Source organism: Notolepis coatsorum (genome assembly GCF_963971535.1).
Source record: "Notolepis coatsorum genome assembly, chromosome: 11".
Lineage (NCBI taxonomy): Eukaryota > Metazoa > Chordata > Actinopteri > Aulopiformes > Paralepididae > Notolepis > Notolepis coatsorum.
In genome coordinates, this window is record NC_140175.1 from 44,264,082 (window position 1) to 44,282,530 (window position 18,449).

The 18,449-nt window shown below is 44.1% G+C and overlaps 2 protein-coding genes across 3 annotated transcripts in view; both read left to right on the top strand.

Moving 5' to 3' along the window:
- Positions 1 to 10,528, top strand: part of plgrkt (plasminogen receptor, C-terminal lysine transmembrane protein) — a 34,997-nt gene extending 24,469 nt beyond the window's left edge. For both annotated transcript variants that reach the window (XM_084324754.1, XM_084324755.1), the window contains exons 3-5: positions 1,220 to 1,350; positions 2,859 to 2,968; positions 9,101 to 10,528. In XM_084324754.1, coding sequence (XP_084180880.1) covers positions 1,220 to 1,350; positions 2,859 to 2,968; positions 9,101 to 9,228 — 369 coding nt within the window. In that variant the 3' untranslated portion in view covers positions 9,229 to 10,528. The remainder of the gene's footprint in view (positions 1 to 1,219; positions 1,351 to 2,858; positions 2,969 to 9,100) is intronic.
- A 2,292-nt stretch (positions 10,529 to 12,820) lies between these two features.
- Positions 12,821 to 15,026, top strand: rln1 (relaxin 1; the record flags this gene model as incomplete). Its single annotated transcript, XM_084324915.1, has 2 exons — positions 12,821 to 13,016; positions 14,830 to 15,026. 2 exons carry the CDS (start codon positions 12,821 to 12,823, stop codon positions 15,024 to 15,026), a joined length of 393 nt encoding a protein of 130 aa, XP_084181041.1.
- Positions 15,027 to 18,449: the final 3,423 nt, after the last annotated feature.

Sequence of the window (18,449 nt, forward strand, 5' to 3'; positions counted from 1 at the left end):
ATACGACTTTGTTCTATTCATGTGACACCTGTTAAACTAAGCAATATTCCCACGGGTTGGTAGTTTTTGTACTATCTTTGGTTACGTTTTCTACTATCTATAGGTCGAACAGTGACGATTCCCATGGAAATGTCCTTCCGGAGTGGGGGAAAAAATCAATACAGCGATATATCACTATTTTGTGTGCCGATATATTATATCGATACACTGATGCCAAGTATTGATATATATTATTAAATTTTTTGACAATCCCATTTTACTCTAATAAAAAGTATTGGAATGAGGTCGACAGACTTAAGATGTTACCCGTGAAACACACTCGGCAGCCCATGTGTTTTAGGGTGGACTTCTGCCACGCGTTATTACCAAGAACCCAGAACCACTCATTCCTCCTGCTTGCTGATGAGATCACGCCACTGTAATTACTTGACAGCCTTTTAGAAAGAAAGTCATCTTGAATGGTTTTTATTTCCTTCTCTGGTGCCTTATTTCAGACAAGGGGAGGGCTTACGTCAGCAAGCTAATCATCACCCCCCCCCCCCCCCCACACACACACACACACAGACACACACGTGATAGCATTATTCACAGCACCATCACCACAACGAGAGAGGGCAGGACACAACACGTGTTATTGAGGAAATCAACAGCTAAGGTTAGGGTTGTCATTATTATTCCCTTATTCCCTATGCTCTCACCCTGATTAGCTCATTAACCATTATCCTCCTAGGAGCTGGATCTCATGTATACAGAAAGAATACACTGTAGCGGTTTACTGTGTAGAGCAATTTGATTTGTTTAGTTTTTACTAGCAGTGAACGTTTCAAGAACTACATTTGTTGGTGGAATTAAAATATATATATATATTTGTAATTTAATGTGTCATTTAAATAATTTTGTTTAATTTCCTGAATTTCCCCAAGAGGATCAATAAAGGAATATATTATCTTAATGTCTCAATAATTTCAATTTGTTTCTTGTTTTAAAGCATTATTGTATCAACTCAGCTGTGATGATCAGGCTCATTCGGTCTAAATTCTGCTGGTGGGGCTGCCCATTTGTTTACATTTGGATCACTGATTGGGCCTTTATGTATATAATTGCTAGCTACATCCAAGAGATGGAAAAAAAATCATGTTCACACGACACACTGTAATTTATATTGTCACTTTGTGCCCATTTGAACAGCGCAAATAAAGGCTCCTCTTTATGTGTGTAGATGGAGCGTCAGATCCTGATGCAGAACCAGATGAGAGAAAGACAGGTGGCCATGCAGATCGCCTGGTCCAGAGAGTTCCTCAACTACTTTGGTTCCTTCTTTACCCTGACGACACTGGGACTCACTATAGGGTGAGACACACGCATACACACACACACTGGGACTCACTATAGGGTGAGACACACACACACACACTGGGACTCACTATAGGGTGAGACACACACACACACACTGGGACTCACTATAGGGTGACACACACACACACTGGGACTCACTATAGGGTGAGACACACATACACACACACTGGGACTCACTATAGGGTGAGACACACACACACACACACACTGGGACTCACTATAGGGTGAGACACACATACACACACACTGGGACTCACTATAGGGTGAGAGACACACATACACACACACACTGGGACTCACTATAGGGTGAGACACGCATACACACACACTGGGACTCACTATAGGGTGAGAGACACACATACACACACACACTGGGACTCACTATAGGGTGAGACACACACACACACACACACTGGGACTCACTATAGGGTGAGACACACACATACACACACACACTGGGACTCACTATAGGGTGAGACACACACACACACACTGGGACTCACTATAGGGTGAGACACACATACACACACACTGGGACTCACTATAGGGTGAGACACACATACACACACACTGGGACTCACTATAGGGTGAGAGACACATACACACACACACTGGGACTCACTATAGGGTGAGACACACACACACACACTGGGACTCACTATAGGGTGAGACACACACACACACACACACACTGGGACTCACTATAGGGTGAGACACACACACACACACACACTGGGACTCACTATAGGGTGAGACACACATACACACACACTGGGACTCACTATAGGGTGAGACACACATACACACACACACACTGGGACTCACTATAGGGTGAGACACACACATACACACACACACTGGGACTCACTATAGGGTGAGACACACACATACACACACTGGGACTCACTATAGGGTGAGACACACACATACACACACACACTGGGACTCACTATAGGGTGAGACACACACATACACACACACACTGGGACTCACTATAGGGTGAGAGACACACATACACACACACACTGGGACTCACTATAGGGTGAGACACACACATACACACACACACTGGGACTCACTATAGGGTGAGACACACACATACACACACACTGGGACTCACTATAGGGTGAGACACACACATACACACACACTGGGACTCACTATAGGGTGAGACACACACACACACACACACTGGGACTCATATAGGGTGAGTATCTACTGGTTAAAACACTTACTATAGGCCAGGTTGGGTAAAGCAAACACACACACACACACACACACAGATCTTAACACACACTCTAAAAGACATGCATATGTCTCTCAATATGATTCTGAGGTATGGACTAAACATTTCCCTTCCTTTCTCTCTTTCTTTTTCCTTTCTTTCCCTTCCGTCTTCCCTTCCTCTCTCTCCTCTTTCCTTTCTCCTCATCTCTCTCATCCCTCCCTCTCTCTCTCCTCCCACCCTCTCCACTCCTCTCCACCCTCCCTCCCTCCATTAGAGCCATTAAGAGGAAGAGACCAGCCCTGCTTGCCCCTATCGTTCCTCTCAGCTTTGTGTTGGCCTATCAGGCAGACATGGCCTATGGAACACTGATCTACCGCATGAGAGGTAATATACTATATCCTACATGGATATCTGTTATGTACTAGAGGCCTGGTCACTCCTGTGTCACCAGGGCATGCAGGTGAGGGCTGCCAATTAGCCAATTAGTGCTGATTGGTTACCTGCTGGGACCTGTAAAGACAGACCTAGGAACACACATGCAGAGTCGGTGCTTAGAGAAAGAGCTATTAGGTTCTTCAGTCCTTGTCCGTTGGTTTACCTTAACACTTTAGTTTACATTTACATTAATAGTTCCTTGGTTTAGTAGCAGTTTTGAGTTAGAGCACAGGGTTTTGGTGTTGGTTACACATAGGTTGCGTACCCATGAGCCAGGGTCGTAACAGTTGGGCGCTCGTCCGGGATCTTTTACCCCTAGAACTTTGTTTGGTGGTTTTTTTTTGTGTTGCACGGGGTGTCATCGTATTATGGTTTGGGTGGTGTTCGTTACATATGGTGTAACGTGGGGGCTGAGCCATTTCATCAAACAGGTGAGTATGCCGTATTTGTTTGTAATTTGATGTGACTACTTATGCTGTTAAAATATATAGTTTAGTAGGCACCACATGTAGATAGGGACATATTTTTCTGGTTGTTGGTTAGCGTCCGGTGCACCACGTACTCCTGGGGTGGTCAATGAAATGATTGGTATATGATCTTTGACTGGTAGCAGGTGTGGTTGAAGAAAGTTAGGTCTACAGGGCATTTAGTTTAAGGGTAGGTAGATTAGGGCGGCCAGGAAACACAGGTAGTGTGGTAGGGCTTGATTTAGTGTTTCTTAGGGTAGACATGTGGTAGGCCGGTTTTTTCTGCAGTTTAGACGTAGAAGCCTATGTAGTCACATCAGGTTAGAAGGCGCACCTGTTTGGAATATTTTGTTGGATTTATTTTGTTTGTTTGAGTGTTTGGTGAGCATACCTGGTAGCACCTAACACCCTGAGTGTATGACACGTCTATTTGGGGTGGGTGTGGTTTTTTTTTTTTTTTTTTTTTTTGCGTCCTTGAAATGTGCGCTCCGTAGCACACATTGCCACTGCGTCCCTTTATGATTAATATTAGTGGCTTTGGCATTCTGTATGGTTCTTCAGTGGTTCGTCGTGGTTCTTTAGTCGTTCTTCAGTGGTTCTTTAGGGTTTCTTTGGTGGCTCGTTAGGTGGATTGTGTGTGTGCTAGGGTGCTTTTGGCAGCTTTTTGGTGACTCTAAGGTGAACGGGTTGTGGCGCTGGTGCAGGAAAGATGGCTTCCGTTAGGGATTTTGTTGATCTCCCTTTGCATGACATGTTGGAGAGGTTTTCCAAAGAACAGCTTCTGGAGCTTGCTGTACACTACAAGGTGGAGCTTTCTCCCAGTGAGAAACGGTTGAAGCCAACTGCCTTGAGTGCTTTAAGGGTGTTGCTCATTAGAGGGCAGGTGCTTGAGGAGAGGGTGGAGCAGCCTCCTTCGTCTGACGCGTCTCCGCTATTAACTGGTGCAGAGGGTGAATGGAGGGTTAGAGAGTTGGAGTTTAAGGAGAGGCAGCTACACCAAGAGCGTGAGGAGAGGAGAGAGGAGCGTGAGCTTAAGGAGCGTGAGCTTAAGGGGAGAGAGAGGAGCGTGAGCATGAGCGTGAGCTTAAGGAGCATGAGTTTAAGGAGAGACAAATGTTGCTGGAGCACGAGCGTGCGCAGAAGGAGCTTGAGTATAAGCATGCTGCCTTACAGGCGGGTGCTCTGCATCCAGAGTCACGTTCCGGGTTTGATGTAGGCAGGAATATTAGGATGGTGCCACCATTTTTTGAGAAAGACGCGGAAAGATATTTTCCCCTTTTTGAACGGGTGGCAACCACATTGAAGTGGCCTGATACCGCCTGGACACTGCTGCTGCAATGTGTTTTGGTTGGTAGGGCACAAGAAGCCTACACTGCTCTGTCCCTTGAACAAAGCGCTGATTATGAGCTTGTTAAAGCTTCCATATTGAGGGCTTATGAGTTGGTCCCCGAGGCCTATCGTCAGCGTTTTAGAGGTTATCGCAGGCAGGAGGGGCAGTCTTATGTTGAGTTTGGTAGGGAGAAGGAGAACCTGTTTGACAGGTGGTGCACTTCTCAGAAGGCAGAGTCAAGAGAGCAGCTTAGGCAGTTGATTCTCCTAGAGGAATTTAAAAGATGTGTTCCTGATACCGTTTCCACACATCTAAATGAGCGTGGGGTATCGAAGATAGGCGACGCCGCTGTCTTCGCCGATGAGTTTGTGTTGACACACAAGTCCGTGTTTTTGGAGGACTACCGTGTTGAGTCCGGGGATAGGCGTCCTGTTCAGGGGGGCCGTTTCCCAAAACCTGTGTCTGCTGGTCAGTTAACTTCACCTCCTAGGCGGGGTGGTTCGGCTGGTGCATTCCCAGAAGGGATTATCTGTTTTTACTGTAAAGAACCTGGTCATATCGTTGCTGGATGCCCGGTGCTTGAGCAGAAAAATGTCAGAACCGTGGCTCTGGTAGAAACCATATGCAGGACGCCTATGCCAACGTTAGATGGGGAAAGTATCAAACGTGTGGACAAAGAGCTTGAGGGTTCCTCAAGGTTTAGGATGAATGGATTTGTTTCCCTGACTAATGCACTAGAGTCCAAACAGGCTATAACAATTTGGAGAGATACCGGTGCTTTTCAGTCCCTCATTCTGGAGGGGGTTTTGCCGTTTTCAGAAAACTCTTCTTTGCATTCCGGTGTCGTTGTTCGGGGCTTTGGAGGTGGATTTGTGGATGCACCTTTGCATGAGGTCACGCTCAATTCTCCCTTAGTATCAGGCAATGTTGTTGTGGGGGTATGTTCTCACATTCCCATTAAGGGGGTGTCCTTCATTCTAGGGAATGATTTGGCTGGTGACAAAGTGTTGGCTACTCCGGTTGTAACTCCCATTCCTGTGGTTTCTGAGGTCTCTAATGAGCTGGCACAGAAACATCCAGGAGTGTTTCCTGTGTGTGCTGTGGCACGAGAAATGTCAAAGGACAAAAGTGATGTTGTTGATACTTCGACTTGGGACATTACACTTAGTGACACATTCTTTGTTGAATTAAAATGTGTACCTGTTGAGAATTTTGGAAAGCACATTGTGGATGTACCTCTGCATAATGATTCTCTTGATTGTGGTTTTGTGTTAGGCCCGGTGGTGAAACCAGAGTTGACATGCGTCCCGGAGAAGCATGTGACAGGAGATGATATGGCAGCGCAGTGTCTCAAGGTCTTCCCAGCCTGTACCGTTTGTACGGTGGCTGAGGCCACGAACGAATTGGAGGAGGAGTGTGGGAAGGATGCTATGAGAGGTGCTGTTGTTTCATGTGACACCGTTCTAGTTGGGGAGGCTACTAAGCTTGACTTAGGCTGCCAGCCTTCCCACAATAGCTCTATTGTCCCTAATGTTTCACTTGTGGGCAGGGATGGTCCCAGTATGTCAGTTGATGATTCTGACATTGATCCACATGTCCACACTGATTCTCTGCCATGCACTAGGTGTGATGGTCAACCTAGTTACCTGTGTCCTGTGGAGCAGGAGCCGCCTTCGCGACCTGGTCTGTTGAGTGGCAGCCATTTTGATTTTGATCAGGACAAAGTTATTTTGGGTGACGCCATTTTAGATGGTGCTCCAGACGTTATTGTGACTGTCGTACTGCCATGTTCCCGGTACACTGGGGCTGTACCTGAGGCGGTACAGCCTACTCTGGATGTTCACGGTGTGCAGTATCCTGAACTGCCAGTGCCAGGTGGGATGGATATGGGTGCGGTGGTGGTATCAGTGATCTATGGTTTTGTTGTGCTGTGTTCTGTTCTGTTAAGCGCAGTTCTCAGGTTGATTTTGGTTTGCAGTATAATTTTGACAGATCGGTATCGTGGTCGTGTTCGACAGGGGCCGACCCGGTTCTTGCCTTGAACCATTTTGATGTTTACGTTGGATCCTCCAGTTTACCCCTTGTTGTGTATACAGACCATAACCCTTTGGTTTTTCTTCGCAGCATGGTGAACTCGAACCATCGTTTGATGCGATGGAGTTTGTTCCTCCAGGCGTATAACTTGGATATTCGCCACATCGTGGGAGGGACAACGTGCTAGCAAACGCCCTCTCACGATCATAGTACCGGTGTTTGTGGTACCCGTTATCGCTGTTGTGGTAGTGGCCCTGACAACTAAGGGGTCACAGTTGGTTTTTGTTTTGTTTATGGGTTGTTGTGTAGTGGTTGCCTCTTGGGCAACCAGTTTGGTGGGGGAGGTGTTATGTACTAGAGGCCTGGTCACTCCTGTGTCACCAGGGCATGCAGGTGAGGGCTGCCAATTAGCCAATTAGTGCTGATTGGTTACCTGCTGGGAGCTGTAAAGACAGACCTAGGAACACACATGCAGAGTCGGTGCTTAGAGAAAGAGCTATTAGGTTCTTCAGTCCTTGTCCGTTGGTTTACCTTAACACTTTAGTTTACATTTACATTAATAGTTCCTTGGTTTAGTAGCAGTTTTGAGTTAGAGCACAGGGTTTTGGTGTTGGTTACACATAGGTTGCGTACCCATGAGCCAGGGTCGTAACAATATCATAGACAGATTGATGTGGGGGGTGTTTGATGTGGGGGGTGTTTGGGGGACTGGCTGTTCCAGGGGGTTCACATGCTTTCGAGCAACAGTGTACTTATTGTACTTATTTTATACCTATTCTTATGTCTGCACTTTATGCATTTCTTTTATTCTGTCAACTGTATGCTAATTCTATGCCTATGTTCATTTTATGCTATTTGCTGTGAAGCACTTTGAGCTGCAATCCATGTATGAAAGGTGCTATATAAATAAATAAAGTTATTATTATTATTATAGACCAATACCATAGACAGATAACATAGACAGATACCAATACACAGACACCATACCATACACATATTATACAATAGACCGATACTTACAGAGACCATAGATAGACGGATACCATGGCATATACAGATACCACATAGAGATATCATACAGTACACATATATCTTTATCAGTATATAATTATGCTCATGTATACAGAATTACTTTAAATAATCCTCATTGCACTGACCCACAGGGTAATTTAAAGTGTAATGTGTATCAAACCAAAATATTTCAATTGAATGTCCTTCACTGTTATTTCAATTTGTGAAAAATGTTACTCAATATTTCCTCATTTTCAATGTATACAGCAGAATTGTGTACCAGAAAAATATATAATGATAATTATTGAATAAATTCATTAAATTATTGTGTTGTGTAAAAATAATAAATATATACTTATCCATTATAGAAATGTTATGCGTTTAAAAACTTTGTGTAAACTTTGGTTCTCAACATGTTGGTGAGTGATACTGTATGTCTTTCAAGTACAAATGGAACACATTGAAAACATACGTACAGTATTCTGTCATTTCGTAAATCTGATGTCATCTGACCGCAGTACAGTCCTGCCTTACCTGCACAATCTCAATCATAGCTTCTTTTATTATCTGCATTCTTTATTGTTTGCATAATGCTGTGTTAAAAAGAATAATGTGGGGACAAACCGAGGAACCGTCTAAGCTACATGGTTCCATGGAGAGCCACAGTAAACACCTAGTTAATGCCTACTGACACAACGACTGTCTCCTGTTGTGATGTCTCTCCATGGCCTACTCAGTACAGTAAGTAGCTATTTGGCAACTGGTGTGTCTCATATCTGGTCATTAAAGCAGCGGTTGTCCACACACACTCTGAGCACAGTGAAGAAAGCCTGTGTGCTGAAACTAGTCGTGCTTTTATCTGCACTGAAAATATGTTCGGACCTTCATTCCCTTGACTTAATGACCCGGTGAAGAGAATTGACTGACCCCAAGGTCTGCTGTCTTTTCTTGACCCTCTAATCAAAAGAGTTTGACTTCATCTGTCAAGCTAAGAGAGGGCAGAGCTTGGGATCGGTCAATTGCTGGTACTCATAGGAGAAAAATAAAAACTTAATAAAAACATGGTATCCCATGTACCGCGTCATGCACCGCGTCAAGTTAGGGTTTTTTATACATGAGATACCAAATCTTTATGGAGTCCCAATATAAATACTGTAATTGTTTGCTGGCAGAGAGATGGACATCTGTAAATGAGAGACAACAAAACGCCTAATGATTTCCCCTCCTTGGTGTGTTTAGGGGAGGCTGAGAGCATCATGGTGTCAGAACACAACCGACTGGACCTGCCTCATGGGACGCCAACCTACGAAAGTATCGAGAAGGCCCGCCGAGTCAAAAGCAACCTCAGCTCGCTCTTTGAGAAATGAGGTGTTGCTCTTTGGGTGTGGCCTAGAGAGTCAGAATTCTACATTTTGGTGAAATCTCTTCCTCTGTGTCTGATCAGCTGGAGTCGTGACAGACAGAAAGTATTGTCCTGCCTTGATGATGGATACCGAATTAGCCTACCGCCAGTTGGTACAGTATTGTTCCGTAGGAACTATTATTCATGCAATATAGAATGTCATGAATAGTAATGCTGATAATGTACTGTAGGTGTAAAGTTTGCACGGAAATATGTCTCTCGTTCATCATCTCCACCATTTGAAAAAAGGGACCCACTGATACTCATACAAAATGAATGAATGAATGACTGAAATGAAAGCACAGCACATTAAAGATGAATTAAATCATTAAATATGAAATGATCAGTTCTCCTAAGCCATTTGAGGAAGAAAGTATCTGTTTTTGAAACACTGATTGATGAATTATGTTGAAGGTTGTAAAATGTTTCTGAATTGAATACATAACATTTTTGGTGGAGAAAACTATAAAACAAATTTTATTCAATATACAACATTTCTAAAGTGTGTGTATATAAACGTGTGGAGGGGATCTTTAATCAGGAATTTGCACTCATTTCATATAGTCCATGTATTTATAATAGTTTTGCAAAAATACCAACAAAATGTGATTTATTTAGGATTTGAAATTATAATTGTGTTAATATTTACATGGCTGTGGAACAATAAGCCATTTACACTTTGTATTGCTCATTAAAGGGATAGTTCAGATATATTAATTTTATATATACATAAAGTGGTATGACAGTGTTCCTAGTGAGCCAGGCAGCTTCAGACAGGCAGCACAACAGAATACAGCAGTCCTCATGTATTTACAATGCTTGATTCTTCTCGCAGACCGACATGATGTCTTGGAAGTTCTTGGAACTAGTATAGCTAGACAGCCCCAGTGCGTAGTAATACAGACATCACGTCAATACTTCTCTGTTACCGGTCCCTGTCTGCTGCAGAAATCCCACCACGGGACTTGGCAAGTCAGCTAATGTCAAAGAATCTGAACTATCCCTTCCTATTCATGTTGTGACATCATGTACGTAATGTGGTCATATAAGAAATCAAGTTATGTTTTGACATGTACATAACGTGGTCATATTAATGTTTTGACATCCAAGTTATGTTGTGACATGTACATAATGTGGTCATATTAACGTTTTGACATCAAAGTTATGTTGTGACATGTCCATAATGTGGTCATATTAATGTTTTGACATCAAGTTATGTCGTGACGTACATAATGTCATCAACTACGGCATTTGTAATGTGAATAAAGGAGACATGTCTTATTACAAAAAACTTGTGACTCTTTTCTCAAAGTTCTTATCGCTTATGTCATATGAAAATCTCTTGCCCACAATTTCAATACATTTCTTGTTTTTGCTTTAATTGACGGTCCAGTCTTATACATCACTGGTTTTCAGTAGGACGACATTTTCTGAATAGGTATTCTTGTGACCCAAAACTGATAATAGCAGATTATCATGAAGGCGAAAAGGACTGAATGTATCCTGATTCAAGTAGGGGTGGGGGAGACATCAATATTGTGATATTTTGCATGCCGATATTATATAGATACACTGATGCCAAGTATTGATATCCATATTTAAAAGAAAATATATATTTTATTAAAAAAATTTGCATGTCAATCCCATTTTGCTGCAATAAAAATGATTGGACTGAAGTGAACAGACACCATTTTTTATCAGATATAGATATATAATTTTTCCGTTGTGACGTTTTATTCGACATGTATATTCTTCAATGGACTTGAGAAGATTTTGGATTCATGATGCTCCCAGAGAATAATTTAAGGACCCATTTTAATCTTCCCAAGACCCATATGTAGGTCCCGAGCCGCACTTTTAAAACCACTGCTGTATGTAGAATGTGATTGATGTGTAATATATCCCTCACCAGTTGATGATTAGTCCATTCATTGGTTGCTTTTGACATAGTCGACCAAAACGATCTTCCTGCTTTTTGCATGCATGCTGAATGAGTTATAAAGTCTCTCTTAAATAAGCTCTTCTGCATGATTGCATGTTCATTCATTTATTTTTATTTTTTTCCTACATGGGGGTACAGTTCATCTTTGCACAATATCACCAACATAATTTTTTTTAACATGATACACCCATGGCCGAAAAGGAGCGGGATGAAGAAAACTTGTGTTTCCTGCCCCCTTCCAAACTTCATATTTATTTTAACACAATGGTCAGCTCAAGTGCACCTTACAGCTTCATACCATATAATATAATAATAACCATTACCATAATTATGATAACAATAATAATGATAATATGACCATGAATGAATAACGGTAATAATAATAATAATATTGCTAGATACCAATAAACACAAAAGAAAACTGCGTCACGCGCCTCAGATGCATGGAAAAAACTAAATAAATGAAATCAGATACAGATAAATGTATACCTGCTGTTCATATGTTCTCATTGTTCTGTCTTGTTCTGTTCTGAGTAGCAGCAAGACTCGCATGTCTAAGCTCCCCAGGGGGAGTGGGGACCGATAAAGGCTTATGATTGTATCTTTATCTTTATTTATCTTATGGAGTGAGCACGTTTTCTGAACACAGGGTGGGTCCATGAAGGCCATTCTGAGTCCAATTTCACCAAAACACCAGCTTTGATCTGAAAATTGCTTTTTTCTTCATTCCTGGATTTTTTTTGTTGAGATAGCAGCGTTTGTTATTCTATTTGAAGTTATGAAACCTTATTCATGTATAGTCTCACAACACATTGACGGTCTCTGGTACCCTGACTAAGTTGGGCCTTTGAAACCTTTCTCTTCAGCACCAAAAAATGCATGCAGATTTATTTAGCACATAATCACACACACATCCAAAAACTTTAAACAGATTTGCACACATGTATTTAGTTTGACAGTTATTGAGAGTAAATGAGTTTGAATATGGCCACCAATAATGTCATCGGGGACATTGAATCTTTGTGTTGTGTTAAGTTAATTACAGCTCAATGAAATGATAAGGTAGCAGTCCCTATGGGACAATGTATTGCTATTCTTTCATCTACATCATTTCATGGAGCTGTAATTAATGCAACACAAGAATTCAATGTCCCTGATGACATCACTGGTGCCATATTCAAACTAATTTACTCTCGATAACTGTCAACTGTGCAAAATAAAGTGCCCCTTTATGTTTTAAGGAGCTGGAGGCACTGTGGTCTCATCTCTGTGTCACCTACCCAATCCTCTTTCACTAATAGTACTACACTACAGGAAAAAAACAGTGAGTGTGTAAGCATAGCTTGATGAGAAAGTGTCAGTGACTCATAGGATGGAGAGATGTGGGCTATATAAGGTTGGCTCAGTGACCAACACACCATAAGAAGATACAAGAATCTTGCATAAAGACTGAAACATCCAGTTCATCACTATACAAGCAGTAACTTCGCTGAACGTGGGACTCGGGAAGCAGAGCGCTTGTGGGGACCTTGATAGTTTCAAGTTGATAATTGTATCAGAGAGAAAGGAGCCAAATTATATATATATATATATTTTTTTTTATAGTAAAAAAAAAATGCTTTTGAGGCTGACGTTCACGGTAGCCTTGGTGTGCGTCGTGTGTATGTGCGGGTGTGTGAACGCTGTCGCGGCGGGCAGGGTGACGCTACCGAAGCACTACGGTGTGAAGCTGTGCGGCAGAGAGTTCATCAGAGCCGTGATCTTCACCTGCGGCGGCTCCCGGTGGAAACGTTCCATAGACGTGGACTTGGGTGAGTTGGATCACTGTTTTCCTTCCTGCAAGTTTATTAAAAAGTTAGGCGACCTCACTGCTGAAAGAAGGTTGTTTTGGACTTGGATACTTTGAATCGCTACTCTACCCCCTTTGCACTTCACATTTCAGCACCTTGGACAGCTCACGTACGAGTGGGCTATTCTGATTGCCGATTGGATTTCATTGGGATAATCATTCATACATACATCGCCTCTTATCAATTTGTTTGTTCTTTTCAAATGCAGCTTTCTGTTCAATTAAGGCAACAATCTGCTGTTTTCGGCAGATTATCTTCAATCTTCAATAGCTTTAATATTTGGAATACACCTCAATGAAATGCAGCGAGATCTAAACTTTGACTGACATAATTTGATATCACCCTATTACTGTTACATTGATTTATACAAAATGTATTAATACAACATTGATTAATTGAAGTGTGTCACTGTTCAGTGGGAACCGTAAACGGCTGGATGTAAATGTATTAAAATCTAGCAGACAGGCCATTGCTAAATAGCATTGATTGATTGAAAACTTTATTAACAGATTGCAGAATGGGTGGGTGGGTGGGGGACACTGTACAACTGTACAAGCAAAACTGTACATTGGAATATTGACAATACCATACTTGGTCATTTACATTGGAGGGGGTTGGGTTAGGACATTTACAGGGGCCAGTTTCGAATTGCAGTCTCCCGTAGGTGTTCTTTGAGAGTGTTTTTGAAAGTGGGTAGTGATTCACATCACATTCCTTTACAGCTTTAGGTAGGGCGTTCCACATTGATGTGGCATAATTGCGAAACGTGTTTAGTCCCTTGTTTGAGCCGAATCTGGGTTTAACATGATTTGTGGAGCTCCCTCTGGTGTTGTGATCGTGGTATTCACTGACCTTTGGGAAGTATTTTGACATGTACATGGGTACCTTGGTCGTGTAGTGTATCTTGTAGACCAGGCCCATTGCAAGTTGCTGTACTCTGTCGTCTACTCTAAGCCATCCTAGGTTGTCAAAGTGGGCAGGGGTGAGGTGGGTTCTAGGAGTCAGGTCAAGCAGTAGTCTGACCAGTTTGTTTTGAGATGTTTGTAATTTTGTTTTTAATGCCTTTGAGGTGCTTTGGTACCATGAGGTGCAAGCATAGTCGTAGTACCCTTGAATGAGTGGTCCTGCCAGAGTCTTCAGGGTATTCTTGTTTACCAGAGAGGAGATCCGGTACAAGAATCGAGTTCGTTGGTTGACTTTTTTTTATTACATTGGATGCCATTTTGTCACAGGAAAGATTTGCCTCTAGGATGGAACCCAGGTAGGTAATTTCTTCATAGCAGCATATATTATGCAGAACAAACTTGACCATTCCTGAAAAATCTGAAGTGTTTCATTCCACAATATATAGGCTTCATTGTTTTGTTTGTTATTTTGCTTAGTTTGTTCTTTATTCTTTTGTTTGTTGCAAAGTTTATTCATAGAACAATGATACGTAGATTATGCAAAAAATATCAGTTTTTTTAACAGTTTCTTTTTCATAACCTATACAACATTGCATGACGCTATATGTTCTACTTTCATATCATGGTCATTTTGGAAGAGTATGTGTTACTGTAGTTGCCTCAAATATTTATTATTATTTATTATTAATATGTATTATTCTAAAAAGGAAATAAATGATAATAATCTCCTCTCTCTCCTCCAGACCCCTTTCAGATGAGCAACAGTGACATCAGAGAGGAAGACAACCAGCTCACTTGGCAAGACGGCTTAGGACTAGCAACATACAAGCGCTCTCCTCCTCAAACCTCCTCCTCTTACTCCCTCGCAGACCTCTTGGTCGTGTTCAGGGCTCTAGGTGATGGCCAGGACCGCCTGGGGGGCTCTCAGCAGTCAGGGCTGCAGGGGAGGGACCCAGCCTTCACCCGGCCCACAGCCAACAGAAGGAAGAGGAACTTTTCTCTGGGCGTGGCCGGGCTCTGCTGCAGAGAGGGCTGCACCAAGAACGACATCGGAGGCCTGTGTTGAGACTGGGTGAGAGAAGGAGGGTGGACAGTAGACAAGGAGGTGTGATGAAACTAGAGAGGAGGAGGAGGAGGAGGAGGAGGAGGAGGAGGAGGAGGAGGAGGAGGAGGAGGAGGAGGAGGAACAGTAGACAAGGAGGTGTGATGAAACTAGAGAGAAGGAGGAGGAGGAGGGTGGACAGTAGGTGATGAGGGTTTTAGGAGCAGAGAAGAAGAGGGGTCGATGAGGGATTTCACTCTGGCTGGTGGATAGATGTAAATGCTTACACTAGCATACAATACTGCCTAACCTAAATAACAACAATAATAATAACTATAACAGCATGGTTGTGACTTCCAGCTCCTGTTTCTCTGTCTGCCTCTCCATCTGATTTCTCTCTCTCTCTCTTCCTATATTTCCACCCAGGTCCAACAGGTGTCCCTGTGTGTCATCCCCATACGCCCAGTTTGTCACAGCTGTCGTCTGTCTGTCACCAACCCCAGCTGTTGTTATTACAAACAGATACAAAACACAAAGTAAAAATATGGAAAAGAAAATTAATTTCACAAAGAAAGATGTCAATTAAAAGCAGTCACAGACTGAAGCAGGGAGATATGTAATCATGTTTTTAAACTGTCCATAAGATAGTGGGGTATTGATTTTTAGCGAGAGTTACATCACTCCAAGAAGCCAGAGCATTAAAACAAATGGCTAACTTTCCAAGTTCAGTCTGTACTCTAAGGGACCTTAAGCATAAATCAAGTCATTTGAGTGTTTTAGATGGAGTCCATATTTAACAACATTGTGATATAGGGTGGTCATTTCCCGACAATGGTCTTAAAGATAAACAGATACCAATGTTCATTTAGCCTCTCTGCCAGATGCAGGATGCAGTGGTGAGTACCATATCTATCACCAGTAATAAACCTGAGAGCAGAACGATAGACCATGTCTAGAGACTTCAGAGTAGAAGGAGCAGCATTTCTATAAATCACAACTGCATAATCCAGGGCAGATAGAAAAACAGCTTTGACGATCCTCTTTCTGCTAATCATTGGGAAGCTGCTTCTGTTCCTGTACAACAAGAAGCCAGTTTCTTGCCGCAATTTACTGGCGAGATCTATATGGTACTTAAATGTACATTTATCAACAAGCCAGATGCCAATATATTTGTATTCTGTAACTCTTTTGATGTCGGACCCCTTCACAGACGATATATGCAAATCATTGTAAACAATATCTCTAGCCCTAGAGAACAGCATGTATTTTGTTTTGTTGCATTAAGTACAAGCTGAAGGCCAATAAGCACATCTTGCTGAGCAATATATTAGTCAGGTGTCCCCTAGTCTTGTCTGGTCGTCTGTTCCCGCTACCCCTGTTTCCCCCTTCTTAGTGTGTATTATGTCACCAGTTCAGTTTTGTAGATTATTTCCCCCTTTTGTGTATCCTGTACATCCTTCATTAAATACAAACCAACCATTTCAATGTCATCTGCATCTGCCTCCTTCGTTGCACTTGGGTCCTTTACGACACCCATGACGGAACGACCAGACCCAGCATGGACCCAGTGGAAGACGGAGCCCCTAGGGGCTGGTGAGTGGAGCCACTGGCCCCAGCCTCTACTCTTCCACCCAATCTCCCAGCATTCAGCTACTTCCACCACAGTCGTCCAGGCTGACACCTCCTGACTGGATCCCAGAGTGGCCGAGCTCTCGCCAGCAGAGCCAATGCAGTTGAGTAAAACAAGGCTGTCTCCTGGCGAGCGGCATTGGAGGATTTCCCACAGGTGGGCCTCTTCCCTGCCCGCCAGCCTTCCTGCTCATCGACCTTCGCCGCTGTGCTCATGGAGGTCCCACTGGATGCACCTGTGCAACGGAGTCTCTCACCAACTGTGGATGGCAGTGCAATCGCTGTTGGCCACCGTAAGCTATAGCTGCAAGAGATGGTGGTGGATCTCTAGCGTCTCTTCTCGTTCATGCGGCGGCCACCCAGTTCCCCTCCTGCTGTTCCACCTCCAGCTGTGCCGCTGGCACCCAGCTCCCCTGCCTCCTGGCTCTCACTCCGGCCGTGCCGCTGGCCCCCAGCTCCCCTGCCTCCTGGCTCTCACTCTGGCCCCCAGCTCCCCTGCCTCCTGGCTCTCACTCTGGCCCCCAGCTCCCCTGCCTCCTGGCTCTCACTCTGGCCCCCAGCTCCCCTGCCTCCTGGCTCTCACTCTGGCCCCCAGCTCCCCTGCCTCCTGGCTCTCACTCCGGCCGTGCCGCTGGCCCCCAGCTCCCCTGCCTCCTGGCTCTCACTCTGGCCCCCAGCTCCCCTGCCTCCTGGCTCTCACTCTGGCCCCCAGCTCCCCTGCCTCCTGGCTCTCACTCTGGCCCCCAGCTCCCCTGCCTCCTGGCTCTCACTCTGGCCCCCAGCTCCCCTGCCTCCTGGCTCTCACTCTGGCCCCCAGCTCCCCTGCCTCCTGGCTCTCACTCCGGCCGTGCCGCTGGCCCCCAGCTCCCCTGCCTCCTGGGTCTCACTCTGGCCCCCAGCTCCCCTGCCTCCTGGCTCTCACTCTGGCCCCCAGCTCCCCTGCCTCCTGGCTCTCACTCTGGCCCCCAGGTCCCCTGCCTCCTGGCTCTCACTCTGGCCCCCAGCTCCCCTGCCTCCTGGCTCTCACTCCGGCCGTGCCGCTGGCCCCCAGCTGGACAAAAGAGAAGTAGAGAGGTCACTCAGTCTAGAGCTTGTCAAGATCAGTCATTGGCTGGTCGAAAACAGGTTATCCCTACACCTGGGTAAAACCGAAGCTATCCTTTTTGGCTCGGCCATACGACTTAAGAGGTCTCCTGGGTTCAAGGTAGTGGTAGGAGATATCGAGTTAACAGCAAAGGAGGAAGTCACATACTTAGGATGTATTTTGGACAACACCTTATCAGGGGTGAGCATGGCACAAAAGGTGGTCACAAAGATCAATCAGAGAATAAAATTTCTCGGTAGAGTGTCCACCTATATTAACAGGTCAGCAATGGAAGTCCTGGCAGGGGCACTGATCCAATGTCATTATGACTATGCATGCTCCTCCTGGTACACTGGCATCACAGTAGCACTGAAAGGTAGGCTACAGACAGCTCAGAACAAATTAGTTAGAATGATTTTAAAACTCCATCCCAGGACTCACCTTACACAGACACATTTTAACAGCCTCAAATGGCTCAGGGTTGAGGAGAGGGTCTCTCAAATAAAACTCAACATAACACATAGGATACTCGGGAATACTGTCCCTCAGTACCTCAGTGGATATTTTAACATGGTAAGGGATGTACACGGACACGCCACCAGGGGGAGCCCTACAGACATCGTCCCAGTGAGATGCAATAGGAAAATTGGCCAAAACGCATTCAAGTATTCAGCAGCAGTACAATGGAATAGCCTACCAATGGAGTTGAAGACCATAAGCCCCTTCTCCACTTT